Here is a 25,207-nt window from a genome sequence, read left to right on the forward strand (position 1 = left end):
TAAAGTGATGAAGAGCAAGATAGCAATAGTGTTTGAAGTAATCGTATATCCCTTATCAATCCAACGTATTTCTCGTCTTACCTTGTTAATGCTCAGCGCTTTGATTTTGGTAGTCTCCTGAAACAAAATAAGTCACAATGCTGGTTGTTTTATATTTTCTTACATTGAATTCACAACACATATGGCATAGGTTTATGCATATTAAGTTAAAGAGTACAATGTGGCTGCAAATCAATTGCAACAAACTCTGACCTTTATGAATGGTACAGGTCCAGAGAGTGTCTTTCCCACTTTGAAGCCAGAGGGTGAAGTCGCTGTTGGTGTTTCTGATCAACACCTCAAAGAAAATGCTTTCATATCTGAGCTCTCGGGCCTGTGGAAAAAAAGGGGGTTGAAGTTTTATTGCTGTCATTATTTTCTATTTTAAGGATTTTTCCCTTGATACATTCTCCACGTTAAACCCTTTTTACACAGTGAAATAAAAAAGTGATTGGAACATACGCTGGGTTGAATGATTGCATCTGCCTGGTCTGTTGTGAGGGACACATGTTCTCCCATTTGCATGGACTTGTCTGGACCTGGGTTTAGGATTAGTATTGATCCAGAAGACTTTGGCTTTTCTTCCACTTCCTGTGAAAAAAAAAAAAAAAAAGATATAACACAATCTTCAAAGTTACAATGCTGATTTCTCTATAGAGTGGTGTAGTGACGAGTCCTAAAACCCGGAAGTGAGTTAGCATTTTACCACTTCCGGTTACCTCGTCTCAGTCAATGGGTTTTTTGAACTAGTTTTTGGAAAATATCTGGAAATAAGGTCTGTGGTTGACACAAATTTAAGAGACGGATCACGTTTTGTTCTACGACATTAAATCCATCAGCAGTGACCCCACTGGTGATTTCTGAAGAGTTGACGTGTCTGAAAAACGATGGTTGTTAACAAGTGGCTGAATAGGACTACAGAAGTTGTCGAGGACGTTGTACGTCATTACGCCGAACACGTAAACCCTCCTCTAAGTTTGTTTGCCCTGTGCTGATTGAAAGCAAGTCCCTGCCTCCCGCAAACTGTTCAAACAAACACTTCAACTTGTAACATTTTGAATCTGTATTTTTTAATATGGATCTTAAGTTGGCGTGACGTTGAAGGCCCTGTCACACTGTCCCGAAATTGACACCCGATGGACACACGAATATGGAATTGTGAATTTCGCACGATGATGGCCCCGAACCACACACGAAGGCAACATTTACATTACATTTAAGACATACAACTGCAATGAAAGTACCAAAAACAATTGTGTTACAGTACTATGATACTGTACTGATATCTTCAGACTTTGTTCTTTACTTTATCCGTCGTTATATGTAGAAAATATTACGTTTTCTCCGTAATGTTGTTTCCATAACAACAACAACTTCCTGTCAACTGTCCTTCAAAATAATATATGATATCCTTTTTAGTTTCACAGAACACAAATTGGGTTATTTACATAATATATTTACATGATTTTGTTGTGCAATAAAACAACCCGATGGACACACGATAAAGGAAATGTTCAAATTCGGCTGTGATCGTAGCAACATCGGGCCATTCGTGAGTGCATCTTAAGCCATCGTATGACCGCCGGTGGAGTTTCTCAGGCTCCGGCAGCAACTTCGTGAGCGGTGGCAAAATCTTTGGCATGCCAAAAAATTGCCGAAGGACCTTGCGAAGGTTCATTTTCGTGGTGAATTTGTGTGTCAATTGTGCCCTTCGTAAGGCCATCGTGAGGGCATCGTGTTATCATCGGTGCCATCGGGCATTCGCCCCGATCAGAGTGAGGGCGAATGCCCGATGGCACCGATGATAACACGAAGATGACACGATTTGACAAGATGTCCTCACGAGTGCCTTATGAAGTTGCCGCTCACTAAGTTGCTGCCGGAGCCTGAGAAACTCCACCGGCGGTCATACGATGGCTTAAGATGCCCTCACGAATGGCCCGATGTCGCTACGATCACAGCCGGATTTGAATATTTCCTTTATCGTGTGTCCATCGGGTGTCAATTTCGGGACAGTGTGACAGGGCCTTGAAGCAGCGACCCTGCTGTAGTTCGTTTATAGCATAACGTTAGCATTAAGCTTTTGGCGATTATATTTATGATTCGTAATAATAAAAGTAGGGTCGACAAGTGGAGATTATCCGGCTGAACAAAACGTGCATTTATCAAACAGGTTAGTTTTCCAAAGATCTTATTTTTTACAATATTACAAAATCCTATGGAGAAATCCCATTGCTTTTTTGTCGAGGGAACCCATGCGCAGCTCACTTCCGGGTCGGCCTACACAAATACGTCATCACTGCATCACTCTATAGGTAATGGAGAAGTTAATATGTTGTCTTCCCAGGTGAAATGTCTTTGTTTGATTTAATGAAATAATAACCTGTTGTAGAGCAGAATCGCGCGGCACCACATAAACATCCAATGTGAGGAACTCTTTGTTCGTCTTGTATATCAACACATCGTAGTAAAATGGGATTCCCGCCATCTTTCGGATCATGACCCCCCTTGGAGGGAACGTTGGCTGGAGAAACTTGATGTGGGACGATGTCACTTTAGCTACTTCTTCCACAACATCACAGCAGGGAACAACGTGAAGAACCGCAAACTGGCCAGAAAATGTAGAGGTTTGATCTACAAAGTACAAAATAATGATGAAGTATATGCTGAATCAAACTGATTATAGTCCTTTCCCACGACATGAACACTCACCGATACAGACCCTGTGGGGCAGATGCACTTCTTCTATCTGCCCAGATGTGACTGTGATGTCCATGAGGGGTCCTGCTGGCATGTAATCCTTACAAACAGGACTCCTCATGTGTTCCTCCCATGAGAGGAACTTGTATTTGAAACTGACTTCTTCCTTACACACCCAGCGCAGGCCAGACACACTGCATTCATAGTTGCCTGCATCAGACTGGAGGCTATTTTGAGGGGAAAATATAACAGATTTTCAGCCCAATTTGCACCATTACTAGTTTAAAGGTCCCCTATTATACTATTTTTCATCAATATATTATTGGTCTCAGATATATATACAAAGCATGTCTCTGAAGTGTTTGGCTCTAAACACCAAACGGATCATTGCAGCATTACCCATAATCCCTTCTGTTTCAGCCCTGTTTCCAAAGTGCTGATTCTCTGTCTGTTACTTTAGATGAAAATAAGGAGCCCCTCCCCACGGCCCTCTGAGAGAGATTTGGTTACAAAGAACACAATGGTGCTCTAGGAGGAGATGCAGGTGATAAAGTTGGGGGGGGGTGGTTACCTTGGTTGGTGATTGGCTAATGGTTACACAAGACAAAACATCGTTATGACATCATAAAGTGGCCAAAATCTGATCAGCTCATTTTCAGACAGGTTTTTATATAAATGGATCAGGACAGAAAGAGAGAGAATCTTTGTTCCTGAAACTTTCAGAATCTCTTTATACAGAGGGGACACATGTTGATGTAGAAGAGACATGAAGAAGAGGGGACACATGTTGATGTAGAAAAGACATGAAGAAGTGGATTTTGCATAATAGGTGACCTTTAAATCAATGCTGTACTTCCTTAAAGGGACCTCCAAAAACAACATGTTTGTCGTCTTAGCTGTAGTAGTAGTTATATTTGTCAATACAGATTTGTTTTGGGTGGATTTGCCAAATGTTGGAGATATCAGCTTTAGAAACATCTACTTTCTCTTGGAGTAAAATGTGATGGCACTCGCCCACGTAATGATACTCTAGAAAGAAAATAGTTCGTAAGTGAAACTGCTTACAACAAGGTATGAGTTACCAGTTGATTAATAGCACTAAAACTAAGAAGAAAGTGTATTTTATGATTCTTTTCCATCATGTGGGGTCAGTGCATACAAATGTGTTACTGTACTGAAGAGGCAATCATTACCTAAAGGTTTGAACCTCATCCACTCTGTTGACTTCAGGTTTAAGTTTAGTCAAATTCCTGGCATCCTGTTTTCAGAAGGGAAAATGTTTTATGAGCAGTCATGGTTGTTGGAAAAGCAATTTAAATTAATATAAATAAACAAATAAAGAAAACGTACCATTTCATCGCCACAAGCTCCAAACTTCAACAACCCACAAGGTTTGGAGGAATCCATCTCTGAGAGTAGTTCTGCCACACAGCACAATGCAATATGATTTAATTAGTGTTGAACACCACAATGACAATGACCTTTGTCACCAAAGAACACATGAAATATTAAGTGACCATGATGTTATTTGTATGAATTTATAATGATGTAGAGTACATACAAGCAATGCAATTTGTCAATTTGTTACTGAATGATCAAAATGTTTACCATGATCATCCAAACTGTATTTTTTATTTCATGTTCGATTTATGGGAATTACACCTTGAACTATATTTAAAATGGCCAGATAGATGTTCACTTATGCTTGAATTATAGTATCTTACCCTTCGTGTCTGCAGTTTCAGTCTGGATGGCAAAGGCTACAGGACCTTTGATGGTGAATCCAAGGTAGAAGGAAACCTTGCGTTTTCTCCAGAGGCTGTTTCGGAGGTTTGCAACCACCTCGATCTCTTTCCCATCAACAGTTGCAAAGAGTCTGTACTCTCGTATCTCCCCTCGAACTTTAAGAAGGCGTTCTTTGACCCATGGATCTTGGAAAATCTTTTCATCGCTCCAATCTTGCATTGTCTCCCAATCGCCCTGACGAGCCGACCCCTCTAGGACAGTTCTGTGAACTATCCTGTTCAGTTCTTGACCTTTTCCGAGGAAAAACAGAGGGCGAAGGTACCTTGAGCGAAAGTGTTTCGCATATGCTTGTTTATACAGGTCTTGCGTACGCTTAATCATTGCACTGAGGTCAAGGATGCATGCGTCTTCATTGCCTGTAGGCCAGTGCAAGAGGAGGGCTAACATATGGGCCTCAGATTTATCCGTGAGGTACATTTCCTGTTTGAAGGCAGTTAAATGTTTGCAATCAGACTCTGGTGCTCCCATATTTCTTAACATGATGTGAGCGAAGATGTTGTTGACCATAGCTGTGTCCGGATCTTTATGAAGACAGATTTCCTCCCACAATGTAGTTATTTCCTTAAGGTCCGATTCAGTGCATTCTCTGTCAAGACATGAGAGGACTCCCGTAGTGGTGCCAGCCTGTTTGAGTTTAAGCTTCTGGATCAGATCAGCACCTTTTTCTTTCAAATGGCTGGATGTGGAGTCTCCAACATACTTCCTGTAGCAAGCCGAGGTTTGTCTTGAAATGTATTCTGGATCGTCTTCCTTTATGTCAGGCTTGGAGTAAGTCAGATACCCGTCAAGAAAAGCACATTTTTTCTCAACTGCATCTCTGAGTCTGTTTATGAGACCATTGAATCTTAAAAGTGAGTGATCTCCAAGAGATGGCAGGGCCGAGCCCAAAGACACCTTCTTCGTGAGAACTCCTCTCCAAGTTGGGTTCTGACTGACAAGTAGGTCATACACAAGATTGCAGACCTGCAGGAAACCAAACATCCCTCTGCTGTTAAAGAAGCGTGAGTCATGGACATTTCTTTTCACCTTTGTCCCAACTTCATCTTCGGCAAGTCTTTCTTCGTCTTCGAAAGCTCGAATGGCCTTTAAGGCCAGAGCCAAAATGCCTCCTGGTTGGGCCGGTCGCCTCAGGTTCTTCAGACGGTTCTTATGGACTTGGCCCAGTGTATCAGCAACAAATGAGTTTTGGAGATCTCTTTGCTTTGCCTCCTTTGCCCACATTTCTGCCTGATCGTAGTCTCTTAGTACTATGCAATGAAAACGAGCAAGTGCTTGTGGAAAAAACGGATTTTGATCAAACATATTTGTTGCCATCTCTAAAAGTGATACACACTGAGAGTCGTCCTCCTTTGTTTGAATATGTAGAATCAGTCTAGAAAATGAATCTATCTCCTCTTTCATCTCTGTAGGATGTATTGGGTTCTCTTCTCTTCCCTTTTCTTTTAGTCTTCTTTTGGTTAGCATGTATTTCACAAAAGCAGCCAAAGATCGAGGGACTTTATCTCTGCACAAACATGTCAAGAGGTGTTTCGCTGTGTCACTTCTGGTCACACCTGCTTCAGCCATCAATTCAGTACAACACTGTGCTATCAGAGGGTGGGCCATGCAGACTCTTTTTTCAGAACCATCTTGTTGGATAGTGATAATGAGATGGCTAAAGTCGTCCAGCATGTCTTCCAGTGATATGTCTTCCAGTGATATGTCTCTATGGCTGTAGTTGGCATGTTTGAACACATCCAGGCACTGAGACTCAAGGAGATGAGAGTCTGGTACATATGCGTTCAGCAGGGAAAGGATGGAAGCAAGGAGGGTTTTCTCTTGTATTCCTGTTTCTTTGATGGTTTTGAATACAGAGCACGCCTCCTGGATGTAAGCCTCAGAAAAATTGCTTTGCATTATGTTAAAGCCATGGAATCGTTTGCATTTATCCCCATACCTCCTGTTGAGCTCCGTCTTTTTGTCATTAAAATGATTCTTCTCTGAGTCAGAAAGCACTTCTTGAAGGAAGACGTCATCACTCTTTAAATCTGCATCTTCTCTAATACAGCTGAGTAAAACCACCACAGGCATACGGGTGACTATCTTCTGATTAGCAATCGTCCTCATAATGCTTACTTGTAGATCTTCCAAAACTTGCACACCATTCACCAACAGCAGCACGGTCTTCTGGTCGCCTTGACTGCCTGCTGTGAAAAGGTGGACCACCTCCTCTGCAACCTTTGTGATGTCCGAGGTTGAGCCTGTTAAAACAGCACTCCTTAAAGTTTTCCTAAAGTCCCACAACACCTTCATGGCCAGTGTTGTCCCCCCACATCCTGGCTGGTGGAACAGTTTAACTGTTGATATTCCAGGGTGTTTTCTCAACTTGTGAATTTGCTTTTCAAGTTTAGCGTATCCATCTCGTTTGATGAAAGGAGATCCGGTGCCATCTAACTCTGCCTGTTCACTGATGTGAAAGTTTAACCATTCGGGTGGGGCCCCTCTGTAAAAGTTTTCCTCCGTCTCCTCAAGAATTTCTGGATCGAAAGACTTTCCTTCAAACTGATTTGCATGGAGAACGTCCAACAGTGAGAGGGAGCGTGTGACAGTGGACAGGGACGGTCCATTCGCCATCTTGGACTCTTAGTTTCCTGCAGCAACAGTATACACACAGATTGTAAATCACCTTAACCGTGATTAAGTGTAATACATACACACACATATAGGGATGGGTATCGTTAAGGTTTTAACAGTACTACTACTTTTATCGATACCGCTTATCGATCCGGTCCTTTAACGGTACTCTTATCGGTTCTTTTGAAAAAATGTAAAGGAAAATTAACTAAACACATTGTGAACTAAATTAACATTGTTTTTTATTTAAAAATAAATAAATAATATCTCACATCAAAAGAAACAGCACCAGGGTTGACTATTTTAGTCTCATTGTACCTGAAACTTTAACAAAATAAATAACTCAGTTACCTCTAATCATTAACCCATGTTTCTATAATTTTGTTAACTCTGTGTGTTGCTGCTAGCATATACCGGCTCCAAAATGGTGAAATGAGCTCCCCATTGAAATCAGGACAGCAGATAGCTTGCACATCTTCCGGGGGAGACTGAAAACTCATCTCTTTCGACTCCACTTCGAGCGATATAATTACTAACAAAGAATTGCTAACAAAGCACTTATATACTAATACAATGGCTGGCTTATCTAAAACCAGTTGAGTAGCACTTTAAATGTTTTAGCTCTATGAAACCTGATCTACTTATATGATTCTGTTTTCTTCAAGTTTGTATCTTGTTGTTCGAACGAACAACAAGATAAAAGCGTCAGCTAAATGCAATGTAATACCTGACGTGGAAACGTTACTCGTTGATGGGGCTATAGAGCTACTCGAAAGACAGTCGAACCCGGTGCATTTCTCCATCTGAATGTGGTGCACGTGTGCAATATGTTTAGACAAATTGCTCATGTTACCGCCCTTAAATACTAAACAAATTCTTATTGCACTTTTGGCAACGTGCATTGTCAAACCTCGAGACGGGTAAAGTTTAACCACACCGCCGTGTGTGTGTGTGCGCGCGTGTGTGCGCGTGTGTGCAGGGCCGCCCCTCCCTACAGGCCAATCACGCAGGCTGCATGGGGCCCGCCTTGTGCAGGGGGCCCCGCTCAGTGGGCCCCGCTCAGTTCTCCGCGCACCCTCCGCGAGAGTGAGAGGTGACAAGGGGAGCACCTCTGTAACCCGACACCGTTGCAATGAATCGACATCTGACCAATCACGGCTTTGATACGGCCACTAGTGCAGGTGAAGAAATGTCGGTGAAAAGACAGTTTCAGTCCGGCGCAAGCAAGAGGGAAAAAAAAAAAAAACATGTAGAATCTAGAGCATCACTCGAAGGTGGGTTATTGTATGAGTGAAATGTACAGCTTGCGAATGTCAAATTGCCAATTGCCATATTAAAACATCAGCTGCAATTCATGACAGGGAGAAGGTCTCTGCATAGCATATAGGCTAATGGAGATGCAGTTATTTCCAGCATTCTTTATTTACCATTCATTCAAGTATGTGATGCCTTTTATCTTCTAATGTACAGGAGGAAGAGTGATACACTGTCTGTCTAGTTGGCTTACATAACAGTTAAAGTTTACAGCCTAAAAAACATGGAGCATTTTTTCTCCTTTTATTCATTTTTATGTCAATTTGCACATTTCATGGTGATGCTCAGCCTCTCCGCTTAACTCCTAACAGTCATCATCATGTCAACCACAACACAGAGAAATACTGATAGAAATGTGTGTGTAGTTGTTGATACATTGCTGACAGAGGGAACTACATTTGAATAAAGATTTAAGAAATATCAGTTTTTGAGCATGTCATAAACATGTTTTGTCTTGACTATATTACAAATAAGTTATAATAAAATAATATAGTATTTATATTATTGAATTGATTATGATTATGATTATTAGTAGAAGTAGTTTATTTGCATTAATTATATTTTAATCTTTTTTGACGTATTCACCTCACATTTACCATTTACCTCACTGTATAAAAAAGTAACTGTGTTGATAATAATAATAAACAGGAATTATATTTGCAAAGTATTCTACTTTGTTTCCAACATGTTTTTCCCCACTCCTGTCGGTTGGGGGGGGGGGGGGGGGCTCATCTCACAATGTCGCTTGGGGCCCCAAGTTGGCCAGGAGCGGCCCTGTGTGTTGCATGCATGTAGCAGCCGCGTGTAAACTGCCCCGCCCCCTCGCACACAGACGGGGGAGAGAGATCTCGTCTGAATTGGAAAGATCAAAAATACATCATAGACGCATTTTGTAGTCTTATTGCATAAGAGAAACGCAGTTCGCAAAATTAAAACGGCAATATAATGTTTATAGTGCTTATGCAGTGGCGAGCCTGCATAAGCCGTTAAAAACATTAAAAAAAACAATATTTTTTAAAATATTTTTTGTTGTTATATTTTTCATTAGTTTTACCAAAATAACTTCATTTAATTGTATTTAAAATAACATTTCCAAAGAAATAAATCCTTCGAATCTGCCTATTCAGTTTCTGTTGGAATGTGAAGGGTTAAATGAAAGAAGCTCGTTTCTGCGAGTTACTGTGAAGAGAGGAGCTGTTGGACGTCCAGGCGGTCCAGCTATGAATTCACACAGGGCCAGCTATAGTAACTGAACGAGAGAGTAATGTCAAATGACAGTACAATTGACCAATTATATCTTCCCTCTAAATGGGTGGGTGTTATTATCGCGGACTTTATGACAAGTTCCGCCCGCTGTGAAACGTTTCTTGTTTCCATAGCAACACTTGCTCGCCTTCAAAACTCGCCTTCAAAATAAAAGCATGCCAAATTACACTTAAGACATACAACTGCAACGAAAGTAACAAACACAATGCAATATCCTTTTCAATTTCAAAGAACACAAATAGGGTTAAGTACAGGTGTTGTTTTGTGTGGTAGAGGGTTGCTTTCATTGATACGTTTTGCACCCCGGGCCGTTGTTTTGATATTCCGCTGAAGTATACGCTGTGACGTAATAACTCGAGGGAACTCACGGCTCGACACTGTGTTTATGTAGCAATAATACATGACATATATTTTTTAAATGTCCAGTAGTAGGAAGGCCGATAACGTCGGAGCTTAACGGTACCACGGTCTTTAATAATTCAGTAACCCGGGGCCCGTTTAATACCGGGGCTCGGTACCCATCCCTACACACATATATATATTTTGAGTAGCATTTAAAACGTGTGTGCCCAAGATGCTCCAAATGATGAAGTAAATGAATACATATAAATTAAATAGTATATGTTAAATATACTCAATATCAAAGAATTGTCTATTACCTTTCCCCATACGATCCAGATGTCTCTGAAGTGTGAACATACCGTGCCACTGGTGACTATGTACTTTAGTCTTATGTAATCGAAGTTAAGGTAACAACATGACACACCCACAGTGTGTGTGTGTGTGTGTGTGTGTGTGTGTGTGTGTGTGTGTGTGTGTGTGTGTGTGTGTGTGTGTGCGTGTGCGTGTGTTTGCAAACAAGCGCTGTAAAGATGTCACGTTGAGCCTTTTGTGGAGTAAAGGAAACCTAACATTGCAGTTTCCTTTTCTCCACAAACGAAACCTAACAATGCATCCTTTCTCTTACAAATTATTCATGGCTGTGACGATTTTAAACTGTCAATATTTCTCCAGAGCAGGATTAAATATTTGTTTTGGACTAAAGGCTTTGCATTGAAACTTTACAACAGTCACAACAAGATTAGATTGCAAAATGGAGCTAATGTTTAACTATGTTTTGTAAAGATGAATCTGTGTGATGCGAGAAGAGCCCATCACAATTAATTAGGGTCCAACGTGACATCTTTAACATTGTTTTGTCCGACAACTTTTTGACAGGGTATTTATGGATATAATTATTAAATATAATTAATTCATTTGAGGAGCTGGAACCATGTTATATGTACGTTTTTACCTGAAACATGAAAAAAGATCAAAATACTTTCCTATTCCTTATTTTCAATTTGCAAATTGATTAACCATTCAAATAAAGGAAAGAAAAAGCCCATATCTAAGCACTGAACAATTGTTTTAATAGTTTGAAAAGAGATTGTATTACTCATTTTGAATATCATGCTCTGTATGGGGCTGAAATCTCAATGTCATACAAAAATAAACAAATTAACCTCTCGAACGTCTTTGAAAGAAAGCAACTTCACATGATATATTGGTTAGCAAATATATTTTAATATATAATATTTATATTCATTTTAGCACAATGACAAAATGGCATAATTTCAGTTTAGTCTCATTTAAATCATGACAAAAAGCCACACCTTTATATCTGTTTGAATAATACATCATATCATAATTTGTTGCAGTCTTTTGCAAAATCACACCTTTAAGTACTTCTTGCTCCATGAGAGGAAAAACCTTAGCAGAAGTTTCTAACAGCATTGAGCCTATGGCATCCAACGGGATTATGTTATGAGCTGTAAACATGATGTAATGGCGCTCTTCACTGCATCGTTAAGAAGTGTCACATCCTCCAAACCCATCACTGAGAACTGGATAAATTCATTGTCTTAAACCAAATTCAAATGTATCGCATTGTCCAACAACCGTAAATGTAGATTAATTATTTAAGAGCAATAAGACTTGACTAACAGGATGGACTGGATTGACGCACCTGTCACTTGCTACACCTTTTGAGAAAGAAGCACATCACAAAACAACAGGCAGAATATGAGAACACACACACACACACACACACACACACACACACACACACACACACACACACAACACACACACACACACACACACACACACACACACACACACACACACAACACACACACACACACACACCCACACACACACACACACACACACACACCACACACCACACACACACAACACACACACCACACACACCACACACACACACACACACACAAAGCGCAACTAAAGTATTAAACGCAGCAACAACCTTAAATCAAAGATAATGTCTTTCTAACGCTATCAATCTCCACTAACACAACAAAACTGTCAAAAGTAAAGTTTTGAGCTGAAAAACAAGAGACAGGGGGGGCGCATAAAGCAGACTCTTCACGCTAACGAAGGATCACTTCTTCTTCTTCAGGGCAGGGAAGGCTAAGCAGTACGCAGGCTACTGTCCCGCAGCTGTTGCCTCTCTGTTAGACTCCGGTACTGCACATTACTCACGAGACGTGAAAAATTGCTTCAAGTGAAACATTCGGGGCTTTTCAGAAAACATCCGGGGCTTGAGCCCAAGTAGCCCCCTAGCGCCGCCACTGACACCACAGTAAAGGTAATTAATTAAACCTCCAGTAACAACGTTCAGATTACATCTAACATAGCCTCCATAGTCCACGCACACACTTCAGAGCATCCCAGCCACAAGCGTTAATGTGAGTCAGAAATTAAGATTGTTCACTACAAACATTATGAGACATTGTTTAAAGTCAAGCATGTCATGATCTCAAATCCATGCATCCCAGCAGCTTGCAACTGAATCAAGTTGGCACTTTTACCACAATGTAAACTGTATTCGTTAAGATGTGCAGCTCTAGATAAATGAAATAGGTGTTTTAAAGAGCGTGTGCACTATGCGAGACATAATGTGATTCACGCACTTTCTGTGAAGGTTAAAAAGGAGTTCATAAAAACATTGCTGCACAACTTTATACGATATTCAGCATTCCTAACATTGACACACCTTATGATTATTATCACCATGTGACTGTACAGCAGCCTTGTGCAACACCTGCCACATACAAAACTTACTAGAGGCAGAGATAAACTCAGATATTTATCAAAGTACGAGCCTTTATTTTTCTCTGCTATCACCTCAATCAGCTACAACCCAAACTACTCTCACTCATGTAGTTGCTTCTTCACTTTATAACTTCATACATGCGTCCATTAAACATTCAACGACACCCACTTGAATAAAAATAGCAAATGAAACTATGGAGCCTCATGTGTTCAATGTTGAACAGAAACAGTACATTATGAAACAAAATAGCATGAAAACATTGTGTAAAATATATAAAGAAATATACTTTTTTTATTCTAAAAGGCTCAACTTCATTAGGCCATTAATAGATGTTACTTAACCATTCTTACATTTGAACAAATGTTAATTTGATTTAAATGTATTTTCTCCCGTAGTTTTAAGCTAGCAAGCTCAACAAATGCTACCAACTTTAACTAGTTAGCTTGTGTTAGCATTAGCAAAAACAACACCCTACTAATTACAATTCAACAAACTAATAACAGAGACAATGACTAACCTTTTATTTGTTTAGCTCAACAAGCATAGACATGCTAACTAACTGCTAACTAGCTAGGATAGTTTGTTAGCAATATTAGCTTGTAGCTAAAGTGACCGCAGACTGTGTTTATGCTCATCTAGTTAGCAGCTGCAGTCTTCTTTGAAAAAAACCAACATATATAACTAAAAGGTTAGTTTCTGTCTCTGCCGTTTATTTTTTTTACAGCTTGTTAATTGTTAGTTGAATCAGAATTACTTTGACGTTATCTTTGCAAGATCAGGAGTAAACTGGCTAAATTTGATAGCAGTGGTTGAGCTTGTTTGCACAGAAGTTGCTAAATTGATAATTAAACTGTATGTATCCATTTGACAATTAATGTTATAATTAGGGCTCCATACTAACTCAAGTGACTGCTTATTTATCAGATAGGGGTTGCTACTCTGGTTGGATAATTCTTGTGCAAGTACAATGAGTTAATACTTTCAAGAAATCTGGTAATAAAAACCACACTCTACTAAGTCAGCAATCATGTCTTAAACTTTCTATACGCACCTGGTCAACATTTAAAGACAGTAACCTACTTATATTTCCCGCTCTTGGTGCAATGTGCAAGTGACAACAGATCTTGTATGAACAAAATGGCCGATTATGACTTTGTGACTGCTTTTATATTTTGTCATGATTTGGAAACTCTCTGAATAAAATCATTTTACAAGCAGTGACCACAACACATCTGATCAAATACAACACAGTAAAACATAATGTTACATAGCACAAAATACAATTAAATGAATGTCAATTTCTTTTTTTAAATCATCACCCAAAGCCGAAACAGCAAAACATGAATGAGCAGAATAACATGAATTATAAAAGTGTTGATGCATGGTCTGCTTAACGTTAGATAAGCAACATGTTTTTCTCCCCTTGATTTGTTTCCAGTTAGTTAAACTAAATCAGGATACGTAAAACAACAATATATAGGCATTAAATAAATTAATCAAGTTCAAAACAAACAGTGATATATTCAAAATACATATATTTACAACCTAATAAAATGAAAAAACTAAACCTCGTCTTTTAGGGTAAATGATGTTGGAATTAATTTTAATTGACGGTTGGCTGAATACCTTCAAAACAATATTTACCTCTTGATTTCCTACATCTATGTATTGGTGTTACGGTTGCTGTTGTCTGCTCATTAATCTGCCTGTGAGTGTTTTCAGCTGGGTGCGTGTGTGTGATTATGCAAATGAGCTGTGCAGTTCCTCTGCGGTCATTGGCCGTCCCGACCTCGCAACATCCGCGGTGATTGGACGGACGTCATCCAATCCCCGCCCGCTTCTGCCACGTCATCCGGGAGAGGAGTACAAAGGCCGGGCACGGACATCATTCTGGAGGCTCTGTATTATGGGACAGACGCCTCAAGCCTCTCGCTATATTACCGCCATACTTTGTGGTTCGTTAGACTGCCTAGCAGTGTGTTAGTAGGGTTCTGTGTTAGCTACACGGACTAGCCGTGTGTTATAGTATTCTGTGGTTAGCCTTCCTGTGTATCTTGCTTAGATCTGGGTGATTAGCACCTGTAGACCAGCACCAGCTGTGTTCTCCCACAGCCCCGTTTTGTTTCCACTTTAGAAGTGAGGTATTTTCTTTCCTTTTGTATAGTACTGGGCAACTCTCTTTTGGAGACCCTTTTGTTAGATCGTAACAGCTTGACCCGTTGTTGGGCCAAGTTGTTCGTGTATATCATTTTTGGCTCAGTTGCAGTTACGAATAAAACACCTGTAACATATACCAATTCTACTCTGGTCGTGTCGTTTCCCTTTTGTTCCCCTAGCCAATTGGGAACGTAACAATTGGCTATTATCAGGTATTCACCATTAATACATTTATTTTAGTATGTTTATACTTTTGCAGCATTTACTAAATTGATATGTACTTGGTACTTGAAAATCCAAATTTGACAATCTGTGACTGATATGTTTATATAGTATGTGCCGATTGGCTACCAAAGAAAATGGTGAGCATTGCCAAACACTTAATGAAGTCAGAGGGGCTGTGCCATAGTGACATTAATACTGGTTGACTTTTGAGGAGTAGGAAACAGGAAGTGGATGTAGAAAACATAAAAAAATGGGGGAGGGTGCGTTTCTATGCTCATTACACTTTGGTTTTATTAATCCATTGACTACACCTCTCACCAGAAGCCTCTAGAGAGCATCACGCAGTTTTTTTTTCTTTTTCTGATGTGTACAGATATCGCATGGACACACTACTGACAAACTACCTCTACATTATTAACATGAATCCGTTGCCTACTGAAATTCTGAGAGAGAGAACAAAAAAAGTCAAAGTCACTTGGTCACATACATTGAAATTCACAAGTTTCAAAAAGCACTTCAAATAAAAAGAATAAAGTAAAAGAAAATCGCCCAAATCCAACCCTGTTAAGATTTTTGTACACTACTGGAAACACGTGCTAAGATCTGGAAAGGAAAACCTGCCTTGTGGTTTATAAAGTCACCAAAGCGGAGTGGCAATTTAACATTTTCTGCCACACATCCATTAAAGCTGGAAAATACCATTACCCACAGGTCATAGCAGTAAGTACAACTGCCTCCCTTTGCCCGAAAAACTGTCTCCGTGAAATGCAGCGATCACACTTTGTGTTCACTGGGATCGAGCTAAAGGGAAGGAGCTACCGCTTCACTTCGGGTCAGGTCGAGCGTGGGCTAGTCCGGACGCTGAAGGGAAAAATCCAACCAGAAATACTCAAAACACGGTCATAAATCTGTGTAAATCAGTGCATATACCGGGGTATAATTAAGTGTTGACTACAAATTGTAGTTGGTTTCAAATGGTGACGCTTGGCCAATTAATGTCTCCCTCTCTGTGCAAAACTACAAAAACACAGTTTGAAGAAGCTCGTTCTCTTTGATTCTTAAAGGATAAGTAATAAAGAAAAATATACTTGAAATAAAACTAAAGTATTACTAAACTCAGATGTGGCTTTATCGATAATTAGGACTAAAAGTAAGTCAATGAAGTTTAAGTTCTAGCTTAATGCTAATGTTTTTAGGCTAATTTGCCAAAAGACATCGGTACATCTTGGGGTCATAAACTCAAGTACTGGACAACAAAAACTCCTCTGTTGGCTCGATGAAAAGTCAGAATATCACCAAAGGCATCAGGATTTATCCTAAAGCGGCCATGAATGTTTGTACCAAATTCCATGGCAGCCCATCCAACATTTGTTTGACATCTTATCACTAAATTGGCGGACCAACACTGCATTATGGGCCCGGTTCAATCGAACGTACAGCATACAGTGTTTGAGTATTTCAGTGTGGACCGTCCCTTTAACAGTACAATAAAAGGCTTAATCTGGCCTAGATTAACTGTAAACTATATACTTTTGAATGTTACTGTATGACTTTGCTTGCAAAAGGGTCGAGTTGTACAGTATGGTTGGTCTAACAAGTGTTTCCCCCCAGTTTTTAACACGTTCCTGAACTGCACACTTTTCCGTCATGCAGTTTCAACAACTTCTTATCTGGATTACGTGATTTGTTGAGAGGATAAATTACAGTGCAGATTTTTCCCTACAGACGAAAATGCATAGGATATAAATCAGTCCAACACTACAGTATACGGCGAGCAATACAAAAGAAGAAGAAAATAACGGATCACGTGAACTGTGATCGAAATAAAAGTCGTGGTCATTGGCACTGGGGTTGGAGTGGAGCGGTGAGGAGAAGGAAGGAGGGCCGGGAGAAATTACTTGTCAAACACTGATAGATTAAACGTTATCTGTTTTGTTTTTTTATCCTACAGCTTTGATAGCAATATAAACGGGGGCAGAAATAAACCCAAAGACATTCTCGACACTGAAATCCTTCAGAATAAAAGTGCCCTCTTTAAAAGTCAGAGCTGATTTTTGAATAACTTGACGTGTGTGCCCGCCATCCTTACACACACACACACACGCACGCACACACACAATCTCTCACACACACACACACAATCTCTCACAGTTGTGTAACATTTCGGGTGAACAGAAAGTCCGCTAAGGCTTCAACGCGGGGAGAAAAAGAGACACAGTGTTCGAGAGAGCAGTTGTTATAGTGACGTTTCAACAGTCTTGCTAGCTATTGTGTTGGTGCGTGGCGGGTTATGAGTCGTCACAATCTGCTTTATGTACAGTTTATCACATGCCATGTTTGCTTTCTGTCATTTGCTCCCGTCGTTCACCTTGATCCGCCCTTGTTTTTTTTACTTCTAGAGACCTTACCTCTCCTACAGCGAAATCTGTGCAACGAAGGGGGGAAATAAAATTTGCCACACAACGTTTACACACAGCAAATATAATATGATCTCTCAAAATATACTTTTGTATTCTCTAAAGTAGAAGTGCTTGCTAAGTGTTTTTCATCTCAATTTGTCAAGGAGAGACGCTAAGTAGTTTCAGATTAGACAAAATGAAGGTGAGTGAAACACACACTACAGGGTCAATATATTGTGTCTGCTATCTGCCTCTGATATATTATTTGTATATATACAGCTCATACAACAGACCTTCATGCTAACTGTTTCCCCTTTGATGAAAAGAGAATTTATGTGTTGAAATAATTGCAATAGCTTTCTCTATATGTTTCTAAATAACTCTCGCTCTGATTATAAGCTAAAGGCAAATATTGGCTTTTCTATTCAAATCAACTTTAAATATCTTCTAAAATATAAGAATTGTTTCTGCTTTTGAAACACGATATAATAATCTATGTAAGAGTAAAGGGAGTGCATAAAGAACTGTCATTTAAGTGTTATATTATGAACACAGTGAACGCATGTCAATGTGGCCAAAGGAGGTCAAAATATGTAATTAGTTTATTGTAATTGACTATAATGGGCTTTAAAGGAATAGTTCCACATTTGGGAAACCTTTGATTTGCCCTTATGGCAATTTAGATGAAAGCTCCATACCAATCATGTGTGTTACATGTTACATTATTACTCAAGTCTCAAAAAGAGAATTATAGTCTTTTCGAAAATATTGAATTAACCCTTTCACATTAAAAACACCGCTGAAATATCAACGCAGCTAAACACAAAAAACCCTTTTAGAGATGAAGCCGTCATAGATGTGAGATTAAGGTGTTGTTTTTTCTACTAGGTATTAACTTTAACTGCAGTTTAATCTCTAAAATCCTTTTGATTTTATAGATTTACATGTTTCAGTTCTCCAGAAGTAGTTTTATGTCCATCATTTGTACCATGTTGGCCGTTAAAAGAGCTCTGCTGGATTATGTTAGTCGTAGTTATGTATCGCTGTATATAAAATAAGAACAACGCTTATTTGTTTTTATGGTGAGCCTCTTTGAAGGCAGGGTTTGTAGTTTTTGGGTGGATGTCTACACACACACACACCAGTGTGTACAGATACACTCATTCTGAACTGACCCACTCAGCGTGTGAATGGAGGCTCGACTTTGTCTCTCTCCACACACACACACACACACACACACACACACACACACACACACACACACACACACACACACCACACACACACACACTACACCACACACACACACACACCACACACACACACACACACACACAACACACACACACACACACACACACACACACCACACACACACCACACCACACACACACACACACACACACACACACACACACACACACACCACACACACACACACACACACACACACACACACACACACACACTGGTGGCCCAGTCTCCAGATTTCTTCTTCTTCTAATGTCTCTTTTTCCGCAGCTTCCCGAGGAGGTGGCCTCGCTACGATCTGATTGGTTGCGTGGTCGGTGGTGGTTGTGTGTCATGTGTTAGTACAAGGAGGGGGGCGTGGCTGGATGTGTGTGTGTGTGTGAGGGGGGGAGGCGATGTGGGGCGAGTGATGGGGTTTGGTCAGATTCGGTTGGTCGGTTGAATGGAGTGCCAGAAGTGAAGAAATCAAGGTGCAAAGATTGGGGCTGAGGGGCGGGGCCTCACACTTTTTTAGGGGGAGGGGCCAACTTGATGATCTCATCTTCAGAGGGCTGGCGGATGATGTCTTTTTGGGGAGGGGTTGGAAAAAGAGGGTAGAGAAAGAGAAAGAGAAATCATATGAAACATTTTCTCCAAACACAGAAATGTATAGAAAGTAATTACATCATATTCAGTATCACAAGCAGAGCTGGATACTAAACGGTTGCTTTATGTACAAAGTCAACCCAAATAATGAAAATAATAAAACAAAGAAAGTAGTTTAAATGTTAACTTTTGTAATAGTTATACTAACTAGTTTATATAGCACTTTTCTAGTCGCTTTACAAAACAATTCACAAAACAAAACACATTTCAAATTAAGTAAAATAAAAACATGACAAAGAAAAATCCTGAACATTAAGTGAACATTACTTAGAAGTATTCATTTAATTATACTTATTTATATTGTCTGTGTGTGTCATTTCATGCAGTAATAAGAAGCACTTTTCTTATCAGACTTTTTGTACTTAATATATAATATAATATTTAAATATATAAAGTACAACAAAGATAGTGCTCTCTAGAGATAGACAGGACAAAGGAGACGAATAAAGCAATAAATACGTATTTGACATAATAACAAAAATATAAAAAATTTGTAAAATATCTGTGTAGAAAAATCACAGAGTATTTTTTTTAAAGAGGAACTCAAGTTATTTCAGTGCATGTTTCATAAAAGTGACGTTTTGAGAGAAGAACTGAGATAAGCAGACATTTCATCTCTTTTTATAGCAGAGGGATTGATGTTTTTAATTTAGCCAATGCACCTGTGTTTTATGTCGTTTTAACTCAAACAGGCGTAAAGCTTAATTTCCCCGTGAGCTGAACTGAGCTACAAAGACGTTTTGAAAATACACCTAATAATGGCAGCAGAAAGCCGGTTTAGAGAAGCAAACATAACATTTTAGAGCAACCTCTTCTTGAAGCTTTAATTTATTTTAAACACAGAAGAACATACATACGTTTACAATTCAATCAAGATGAATGCTTTAAAACCACAGTTCATCCAAATGGAAACCAGTGAAACAAAAGCAGGGGAAAATAAGTTGTAATGAACCACGGCCAGAAATGTAATTAAAAAAACTAAGGCAAGGCTTCTTTAACAGTAAGTGTCCTAAACGCGTGTGTGTGTGTGTGTGTGTGTGTGTGTGTGTGTGTGTGTGTGTGTGTGTGTGTGTGTGTGTGTGTGTGTGTGTGGCCTAGCATTACTATACTTGTGGGGACCTAAATCTGTTTGCACAGTCACGTGTGGGGACTGTGTTAATTAATTTTAGGGTGAAGACTTGGTTAAGGTTTGGATAAGTCTCCAGGAAATGCATGCAAGTCAATGTAATGTCCCCTGAAGTGATGTATACATGGTATGTGTGTGTGTGTGTGTGTGTGTGTGTGTGTGTGTGGGTGTGTGTGTGTGTGTTACCTTTGTATTTCTTGGCTGAGGGGATGCGTGTGAGCTTGGTGTCGATCTCGTCGTCCTCGGAGATCTTCAGCACAGTGGTGCGGTACTCGATCACCCCGCGTCAGCAGGTCCGGTCGCCGCGAGATCTCGAAGATGTGCTCGAGGTACGACAGGTTATCTGCGCGGGAAATATTGTTATGTGTTTTAAGTCTAAAATGTTATAGAAAGACAACAACTGTTAGTAGTTAAAGGTCATCTATTATGCAAAATCCTCTTCTTCATGTCTCTTCTACATCAACATGTGTCTCCTCTTCTTCATGTCTCTTCTACATCAACATGTGTCTCCTCTTCTTCATGTCTCTTCTACATCAACATGTGTCCCCTCTTCTTCATGTCTCTTCTACATCAACATGTGTCCCCTCTTCTTCATGTCTCTTCTACATCAAACATGTGTCCCCTCTTCTTCCTGTCTCTTCTACATCAACATGTGTCCCCTCTTCTTCATGTCTCTTCTACATCAGCATGTGTCCCCTCTTCTTCATGTCTCTTCTACATCAACATGTGTCCCCTCTTCTTCCTGTCTCTTCTACATCAACATGTGTCCCCTCTTCTTCATGTCTCTTCTACATCAACATGTGTCCCCTCTTCTTCATGTCTCTTCTACATCAACATGTGTCCCCTCTTCTTCATGTCTCTTCTACATCAACATGTGTCCCCTCTTCTTCATGTCTCTTCTACATCACCATGTGTCCCCTCTGTGGAAAGAGACTCTGAAAGTTTCAGGAACAAAGATTCTCTCTCTTTTTGATCCATTTCTATAAAAACCTGTCTGAAAATGAGCTGATCAGATTTTGGCCACTTGGTGATGTCATAACGGTGTTTGGGCTTGTGTAACCGTTAGCCAATCAGCAACCAAGGTAACCAAACACTTCAGACATGTTTTGTATATATCTGAGACCTGTAATATATTGATGAAAAGCAGTATGATAGGAGGGGACCTTTAAGGCCTATTGTATGTGAAAATAAGAGGAGCTTTATCATCTGATTGATGATTCGACACGCAGGATCAGGTCTCTGAGTGTCTCACCTTGGGCCAGCTTGTCGTTTTTCTCCAGGTAGCTGAACCACTCCTTGGAGGAGGTGATGTTGTTGCTCTGGTCCTCGGGGATGTCCTCCTTGCAGGCGGACTTGAGCTGCTCCAAGTCCTCGTTGGTGATGTTCTCGGACAGGTCGCTGAGGAGAGAGCTGTACTCCGCCATGGTCTGCTCCACACAAAAGAGAGGGGAAACGTTAAAGCTTTTCAAAAGCAACAACAGAAAAAAACAGTGATTTTTTTGTGTGCAAACAGCCCACCTACTTCCCACACTCCAGAATGGGAAGTTAGGAAATGTTAGCTAATGATAAAAACATACTGTAGGGGACGGATGGAAAGCACAGAGACCGAGAACATATTATGTCAATCGTCTCAATTTTGTAACTGAAAGCAGGGATTGTCAAAAAAGGTCATATAAAGGACGTCCAAAAGGGGGACATTTGCACAGTGACATGTCTCTTCACTACAGAGAGCATACACAGTTATTCTGACTCAATCACACACACATCGTCCCGGTACTTGAAATATTCACTATCGCACCAAATGTGGATTAATCACAGCTAACTAAAAGAAACCTCTTTGAGTAAAATAGGGTTTAAATAAGAGGCTACAAAATGTAAGGAGATTCCTGAACCTTTAATCAAACTATATACATGTGGGCGTTTTATTGTTTTCATATTTAGTGGGAACCAATTGGGTTGGAGCAAAAAAGGCAATAGATGAACGCCTTTTCATGGGATATGTTGATAATAAGAAAACTACAGAACAGCCTCGTCTATTCTAACTCTGCTTAAAATACATTTTTAAAGCTAGTAAAGTATAAATGTATCAACAATATTATGAGTGAAAAGGGGGAAAACACATCAAATCAACTCTAATAGACATGTATGAGGCTCTCTATCTCCCTCTAGTGGACACATGGAAGAACTACATGCCTGTGCTTCTGTATATTAAACAGGTGTTTGTCAAATCTGGCTTATTCTTTGTGTGTTGGATAATAAGCAAGTCCTCCTGCGAGAGTTTCTGCTCTCATTAATGTTCACGCTAATGATTTGCGGAACAATAGGTTCAGACAGGTGGTTCCCTATTTATAGCCATCCTACTCGACAGAAATAGATCACAGACTGCTCAGCATGCAGCGAAGATACTTGAGTACGTGGCTTGATTTCAGATTTAGACCTAACAGAGGAACAGTGGTGAAAGGATTCAGAACATAAGCATGCAGTGGGTACAAATCAGGCGAGTGTAAAGCAATGGGTGGTCTTGCCCTGCGTGTGTTTGGGTGTGTGGGAGTGCGTTTGTTGGCATGTGAGGAGTTTAAAAACAGGCAGAAACTGGTTGGAAAACGATAAAACAGACGTGATTCGGGCGTGTTGTGAGGCTCCTTTCAGCCGTTTAGACGAAGCAAAGAAAACAGATCCAGATGCCATCTCATACCTCGGGTATCAACAGATTTGGGTCGAGCTACTCATATGCATATTCATATACAGATACTGTACAGCAAGTACCTTTATGTTCCTGCAGATATCACAAAGTACATAATATATATAATCTATTAAGGGTGCATGAGGTAAACCTTACTAATCAGTCAGTTTGGGCTCTGGGAACTTTTTATAAAGAATATTTTCCCTGACATTTGATAGAACAAGCGATTTAGCACTCATTATTTTTGAATATCAAATAGTTTGCCGATTATGTAACTTTAAAATGTAGTGTCAACCGTCAAGTGTAAAAAATGTCTCCACACATGGTTTTGAAATGTCTTATTTGGGTAGTCCTACATGATTGTACATTGTACATGATAAGGGGGTCTAAGCAGTCGACCATTCACAACAGAGCTGGCCAGCTAACCAATCCGAGAAGACTGGGCTCTGGTTTCAGACAGAGGGTGAAAAGAGGTGCTGCAGAACAGGCAGTGTGAGAAAAATACTTTTTGAACATTAAAGCATGGAGACACTACATACTGATATACACCTGAACATCAGCAGGAGAGGACTCTTTAAAGTAGAGACACTACATACTGATATACACCTGAACATCAGCAGGAGAGGACTCTTTAAAGTAGAGACACTACATACTGATATACACCTGAACATCAGCAGGAGAGGACTCTTTAAAGTAGAGACAACTACATACTGATATACACCTGAACATCAGCAGGAGAGGGGACTCTTTAAAGTAGAGACACTACATACTGATATACACCTGAACATCAGCAGGAGAGGACTCTTTAAAGTAGAGACACTACATACTGATATACACCTGAACATCAGCAGGAGAGGACTCTTTAAAGTAGAGACACTACATACTGATATACACCCTGAACATCAGCAGGAGAGGACTCTTTAAAGTAGAGACACTACATACTGATATACCACCTGAACATCAGCAGGAGAGGACTCTTTAAAGTAGAGACACTACATACTGATATACACCTGAACATCAGCAGGAGAGGACTCTTTAAAGTAGAGACACTACATACTGATATACTACATACTGATATACACCTGAACATCAGCAGGAGAGGACTCTTTAAAGTAGAGACACTACATACTGATATACACCTGAACATCAGCAGGAGAGGACTCTTTAAAGTAGAGACACTACATACTGATATACACCTGAACATCAGCAGGAGAGGACTCTTTAAAGTAGAGACACTACATACTGATATACACCTGAACATCAGCAGGAGAGGACTCTTTAAAGTAGAGACACTACATACTGATATACACCTGAACATCAGCAGGAGAGGACTCTTTAAGTAGAGACACTACATACTGATATACACCTGAACATCAGCAGGAGAGGACTCTTTAAAGTAGAGACACTACATGCTGATATACACCTGAACATCAGCAGGAGAGGACTCTTTAAAGTAGAGGCACTACATACTGATATAAACCTGAACATCAGCAGGAGAGGACTCTTTAAAGTAGAGACACTACATACTGATATACACCTGAACATCAGCAGGAGAGGACTCTTTAAAGTAGAGACACTACATACTGATATACACCTGAACATCAGCAGGAGAGGACTCTTTAAAGTAGAGACACTACATACTGATATACACCTGAACATCAGCAGGAGAGGACTCTTTAAAGTAGAGACACTACATGCTGATATACACCTGAACATCAGCAGGAGAGGACTCTTTAAAGTAGAGGCACTACATACTGATATAAACCTGAACATCAGCAGGAGAGGACTCTTTAAAGTAGAGACACTACATACTGATATACACCTGAACATCAGCAGGAGAGGACTCTTTTAAAGTAGAGACA

The 25,207-nt window shown here is 40.0% G+C and overlaps 2 protein-coding genes across 4 annotated transcripts in view; both read right to left on the bottom strand.

Moving 5' to 3' along the window:
• Positions 1 to 10,530, bottom strand: part of LOC117533722 (sterile alpha motif domain-containing protein 9-like) — an 11,979-nt gene extending 1,449 nt beyond the window's left edge. Inside the window, exons 1-9 of one of the 3 annotated variants that reach the window (XM_034197619.1) lie at positions 10,398 to 10,530; positions 4,464 to 7,175; positions 4,090 to 4,160; positions 3,933 to 3,997; positions 2,752 to 2,966; positions 2,423 to 2,673; positions 502 to 630; positions 253 to 373; positions 82 to 117 (exon numbers count right to left, since the gene is read on the bottom strand). In XM_034197619.1, coding sequence (XP_034053510.1) covers positions 86 to 117; positions 253 to 373; positions 502 to 630; positions 2,423 to 2,673; positions 2,752 to 2,966; positions 3,933 to 3,997; positions 4,090 to 4,160; positions 4,464 to 7,158 — 3,579 coding nt within the window. In that variant the 5' untranslated portion in view covers positions 7,159 to 7,175; positions 10,398 to 10,530 and the 3' untranslated portion in view covers positions 82 to 85. Of the gene's footprint in view, positions 1 to 81; positions 118 to 252; positions 374 to 501; positions 631 to 2,422; positions 2,674 to 2,751; positions 2,967 to 3,932; positions 3,998 to 4,089; positions 4,161 to 4,463; positions 7,591 to 10,397 lie in introns of those variants that run through there. The other 2 variants (XM_034197620.1, XR_004567105.1) reach the window with 2 other exon arrangements.
• An 8,494-nt stretch (positions 10,531 to 19,024) lies between these two features.
• Positions 19,025 to 25,207, bottom strand: part of LOC117533716 (astrocytic phosphoprotein PEA-15) — a 46,604-nt gene continuing 40,421 nt past the window's right edge. Inside the window, 4 exon segments of the mRNA XM_034197611.1 lie at positions 19,025 to 19,456; positions 20,849 to 20,942; positions 20,944 to 21,005; positions 21,915 to 22,089. Coding sequence (XP_034053502.1) covers positions 19,392 to 19,456; positions 20,849 to 20,942; positions 20,944 to 21,005; positions 21,915 to 22,086 — 393 coding nt within the window. The 5' untranslated portion in view covers positions 22,087 to 22,089 and the 3' untranslated portion in view covers positions 19,025 to 19,391.

This window comes from Gymnodraco acuticeps, unplaced genomic scaffold (genome assembly GCF_902827175.1).
Source record: "Gymnodraco acuticeps unplaced genomic scaffold, fGymAcu1.1, whole genome shotgun sequence".
Lineage (NCBI taxonomy): Eukaryota > Metazoa > Chordata > Actinopteri > Perciformes > Bathydraconidae > Gymnodraco > Gymnodraco acuticeps.